Raw genomic sequence first — 5,550 nt, 5'->3', positions numbered from 1 at the left:
AAGTTACCTTCAAATTGAACAGAACTTTTTTGTTTTTTTCTATCTCTGATGCTTGTGATTGTTGTTGCTTTGCAACTTTCTCTACAGCATCAGCTAACGAACTTGTGTCTTGGTTATCTACAATTAGACAAAAGAATAAAGTATATAATAAAAATTAAAATACAGCTTTTTTTTAAGAAAGTTGTGTTTATTTACTCAAAATCATTAAATATTTGATGCTTTTGCCTCTAAACTAAATTTAGAATTAGGAATTTTCCCTTGCTGATATAAACAAAACCAAAAGTAAAGGCAACAATAATAGGCAATTCAAAGTTGCCTACTGCAATGTTATACCTGTTCCTTTATGGAACAGTATAAATATTTTGATTGTCCTAATTTTTTTATCCAGACCACTTGCACATATACTATAATTATAGTGCTACCATAACAGCTCTATAGCAATTACAGTTGATGCATTCTCATTATAATTCTGTATTTTCAGGTTAGTATGCCTTTTTTAAACACTGTATATGTTTGTCCCGGCTAAATGTAACTGCTTCCATCTATTCTAATTTGCTATCAATTTTAACACAATTATCCTACCAGACTACTTTTTTTGTTGTTGCTGATCTTTTAATTATTCATTTCTTAAGACTGTTTCATCACCTTTTTTAGGAAATCCTTGACTCTTCCTTTCTTTGTTGTCTGACATTTTCTGTGTCTGTAATCTCCTCTTTTCCCCTTTTTGATTTACCTTCTTTACTCCTACTCAATAATCTATATTGATAATCTTTCACTTTTGTTTTTTCCTGTTGTATACTGGTGACCCTGAAAGGTAAATTAATTGTCAAACATGTCACAGGGATGTCAATGACATTTCACCATTAGTGCCAAGAATTAGAATACAATGGTTAAGTGATTTTGGAATGAAAGAAGAACTGTAGTTGAATTTTGCTGCTTCTGCTTTTCCACTGTTGTGACCTTGAGTAAGTTTCTTAACTTCTTTGATCCTCAGTACCTCATCTTTAAAACTTCATAAAGCTGTTCTAATAACTAAAGTAATATATATAGCATGCTTAGAACAGTACCTGATATACACTGCATAATTATTTTGGGTTAGTATTAATAGTATGTAACTCCAGTACTATGAGGAAATAGATTCTGAGACTATAACCAGAATCTGTGAGAAACGATATCAACAATGATTAACAACTTCTGCTATGGGTGTGGAATCCAGGGAATATAGCACTCCTGTCCAGTGCTATTCTGGACACAGTAAGCCCTAAGCAAATTTTGATCTACTCTTCATTTAGGAGTAACGATAGGAGGAATAAGTATTTTTCTCCTTAAATCACTAAATACCTTTCTAAAGATCAATTAACTACAAAGATCCATGTACTAGTTACATGTGTCTAAAAAAATTTAAAGGATTGAAACCTGATATATATGCAACAAAAAAGACAAGCAAAGTTAAATCGTTTCCTGTGTAGAGATCAAATCTATCTAGAAATATACATCCAAGCTAAAGAAATCATGAGGGCTTACCTAGCAGATTATCATAACCATTCCTTGCAATTTATAATTCTTTCCTGTTCCTTCATGTCACTTCCTTCAACTCTCTCTTCAAACCTACTCCTTCATGAAGTCTTCCCTGAAGCTGAGCCATTTACTCCGTTCACGTTACATACTTTTTGCTCAACACACAGAAATGTCCCAGATTAGTGCTAATGAATCCAAACCTGATTTTCTCTCTAGCGCTTTCATTTGGGTTTCACCGTCACAGACTTCATCCTTAAATATATCTACCTTGAAAAATGCATGCCCTCTACATTTATACTTTCAGTATATACTGTCAGTTCTCTCAATTAATTACAATGGTAAAAACTTATACTTACTTTGTGCTAGTCACTGTTGTTCCAAGTGCTTTAGATTAAAAAAAAAATTATACAGTGTTTATTCTGTGCCAGATGGTATTCAAAGAACTTTACAAATAGTAACTCATTTAACCCTATAAGGTAGATATTATTACAATTTTCATTTTACGAAAAAAAGTACAGTGAGGTACACAAATAGATATAAGAATTTATCCAAAGAGAGCGATTAAATGTAAGACATGTGATTTGAATTCAAGTATTTTGGTTCCAAAGTTCATGCTCTTAATGCTAGACTATGATAGACTACCAAGATTATGACTTTTTATGGGAAGAATTATGTCTTCCATATATCACTCCAGAATAAAACTAGAGTCATCCCACAGTATATGCAGGGGATTGGTTCCAAGTCACCCCCTTCCCCACTTCATATCAAAATCTGTGCATATTCAAGTACCAAAGTCAGTGCTTCAGAACCCACTTACATGAAAACTTGGCCCTCCTTACATGGGGATTTCAAGTCCCGCATATACTGTATATTTGATCCGAGTTTGGCTGAAAATACCCACGGGTAAGTGAACCTGCACAGTTCAAACCCGTGTTGTTCAAGGGTCCACTACATTTTGTATTCCTATGATGCTAAAACATCACTTTAATCAACTTACTCTTTCTATTCCCACTACTACCATCTACATTTCTTCTTTGGGAAACTATTCTGGTAAAGTGCATTTATAGAGCTGCTGCAGCTCCAACAGGCCTCCAATTGCCTAAGGAGACAATTTGCATGCCTGAAGAGGTAATCCAATGAGTTCTTCATGCTCTCACCTAGCAGTAAATTCCTGTTAGGTAACTTACCTTCCTGGTGAGTCCCCATTTCTCTCCCCCCAAATCACAGTGCCATTTCCATAAGCTGCCTAAAATATTGTGGGCATAATTCCCATTAAATTCTACCTCCCTATTAACTTCAGTCTTCAGAAGAAGCCAGGTCATTCTTCATCATGAGAACCCATCCTTATTCAGCTTGGTAAGCCCCTTAGTGTGATGCTGTATTACCCACTCCCCAACCCTTTTCTATCCTTCCACTTTGACTTCTGAAATTCATGGGCCATCTTCAGCAAAGTCCTTTCTATTGTCAACCTTTTCAGTGAACTTCCCTTTTACCTTTTGGCTTTAACTGAAGTCCAAAGATACAGCTTCCTCATTCTCAAGCCACTAAGTCTGGAGATGAAACATTTTTTTTTTTTTTCTGTTCTCCATTCCACTGCCACCATATTTTCTTTTCTTCTCTCTAAAACCCTCTCTGGTTCCTTTGAAATTCAGGCCATATACTACATAGGCTTTATCTTTCCTTGTTGTTATCAGCTGTCATCCAGGTCTTGGAAGGCTCATTCCTAGATTATAGCATCTGACTTACTGTTCCTCTATCACTACTCTCTCGTATTTCCTTGGGAATTTCAATATCCACACAAATGGTATATCTAAAACCCTGAACTCTCAGTTGTTTCGAGGTCTTCTTTCATTTATTCTCCCCAGCAACCCATAGAGTATAACTGTACCTCATCCATAATCTCAGATTCAAACTACTGTTTATTTTTCTAGCTTATCCCATCTAGTATTTTGACATTATGTGCTGTTTAACCCCGCAAGACTTCCAGTCCATCAACTCTTGTATCTTTACACATTCCCTCAACCCTTCATATATTCTTCCCTCCTTACTTCACTTAGATTCCTTTGCTTTCACCCTCATTTCCCTTACAGCTCACTCCCTGTCCTAATTCCCTGGAAGAATCCTAACCAGCTGCTTTGCTTATACTCAAGTAGCTGAATATGCTTAAAGAAAGACATACAACTATGCTGTTGACTCACTTTAAATTCAAGACCATTTTATGTCAAGTGGGACCTTGATCCTAGGCTCTTAAGATGCACCAAGTTATGTAGATGACTGTTTCACTCTTTATCCTCTGTCTTCAAACCTCCCACTCTTTTCCCTTTCTTTGAGTTGATAATTTACCTTCTAATTTAACTGAGATAGAAGAAAAAAATCAGAGAAGATGGTAAATTACCCATCTACCAGATTTTGTACCTGCACCTGTATGCCAGCATACTGTTTTCTTGCAATAAATAAAGTGTTCTTGCTCCTATCTAAGGCCAGTCCTCTACTTTTGTACTCCCTTCTCATAGATATTACTTCTTTGAATGGCCCCGTAATAGAATTTCCCTATTTACTTGGTCAAACGTATTATTCTTAACAGCCCATCATAAATCAACAACCACTACCACCACCACCCTTGCTTGACACCATAACCTCCTTCAGTACTGACCCATTTCTTTGCTCCCCTTTAAAGCCAAGATCCTTGCTCTCCACTTCCTCTCCTCTTTCTTCTTGAACCCACTAGAACCAGTCATTTATCACTGTGCTTTTAAGATTTTTATCACGGTATCTGTGAGCTCCACATTGCCACATTCAATGAACAAGTTCCGTCTTCATTTTACTTGACTTATTGACATCATTTAACACATTTGATAATTACTGCCTTCTTGAAACACCATACTTCTTGGTTTCCTTTGTTGGTCCTTTCTCGTCTTTTCCACTTATGTTATACCTCCCAGTGCTCAGTCCTCAGGCTTCCTTCTTTTCTCATACTTATTCTACATGTGATGCCATCTTGTTCTACCGCTTTAAAATCCACCTGTAGGCTGACAATTCCCAAATTATATCTCTACTCTGAACATTCCTGTTGAGATGCAGACTCATACTCATTGCCTACCTGATATCTCCATTTGGATTTTTAATAGACATTTCAACTCAGTATGTCCCAAACTGAACTCTTGATTCCTCTGTCCACTCTATTACCACCACTAAACCTGCACCTTCACAGTCTTCTCTATCTCGGTAAATTATAAGTTCATTTTTCTTGTTCTTTAGGCCAAAAACCCTGAATTCATTAGCAGGGAGGTCTCTACAAGGGTATAGAGCCCAAGGCAATTCAACTAGACTTGCCCAAGGCAATAATAAAGGATATCTTATTGTTGATGTTTCATAGGCCCTTTGAGAAATCCTTAACACTCCAAGGGTGCTGCCCCGATTGACCTACTCAAAAGATGAGCCAGAACCTTCACTGTTTTTCCATTACGAGCTGCATGCAGTTCTTTTGGCAAAGCCTATTGGCTCTACCTTTAAATTATACTGCAATCCAATCACTCCTTACTAATTCGAAATAATATCTTAGTAGAGAAGCCTTCCCTGATAACTCTCTCTTTCACCCTCTGTTTCCTTGCCCTGCCTCATTTTTCTTGACAGCATCTATCACCACTGACATCTCCATATCCTTCTACTAATGTAAGCTCCACGATGGCAGAGGTCTACAAGTGCCTGGCATATAACAGGTGTCTAATTATAGTCTATCTCCACTCCAATTTGCCCTTTTCTAACAGAATGATGCTCCAAAAGCACTATTCTGATCATGTCAATATCACAGCCAATCTTTCAATTCCATTTAGATGGCTTTTTCTTTAGGAGGTCTTTCTTGATCTTTCTGGGAAGATATGGTCTTTCTCTTTTTAGAAGAATTGTTTCAGTATTTCTATTATGCCATTTTATTTATTTTTATTTTTTTTTTTTTGAGACGGAGTCTCACTCTGTTGCCCAGGCTGGAGTGCAGTGGCCGGATCTCAGCTCACTGCAAGCTCCACCTCCCGG

General features: G+C 36.9%; 1 protein-coding gene across 1 annotated transcript in view; it reads right to left on the bottom strand.

Moving 5' to 3' along the window:
* CCDC122 (coiled-coil domain containing 122) overlaps positions 1-691 on the bottom strand; it is a 36,824-nt gene extending 36,133 nt beyond the window's left edge. The window contains exons 1-2 of the mRNA XM_011974621.1: positions 646-691; positions 8-117 (exon numbers count right to left, since the gene is read on the bottom strand). Coding sequence (XP_011830011.1) covers positions 8-117; positions 646-691 — 156 coding nt within the window. The remainder of the gene's footprint in view (positions 1-7; positions 118-645) is intronic.
* Positions 692-5,550: the final 4,859 nt, after the last annotated feature.

This window comes from Mandrillus leucophaeus, unplaced genomic scaffold, assembly GCF_000951045.1.
Source record: "Mandrillus leucophaeus isolate KB7577 unplaced genomic scaffold, Mleu.le_1.0 Scaffold147, whole genome shotgun sequence".
In the NCBI taxonomy this organism is placed as follows: Eukaryota; Metazoa; Chordata; class Mammalia; order Primates; family Cercopithecidae; genus Mandrillus; species Mandrillus leucophaeus.
The sequence above is the reverse complement of the archived record's forward strand: the minus strand, read 5'-3'. Positions and strand labels throughout refer to the sequence as shown.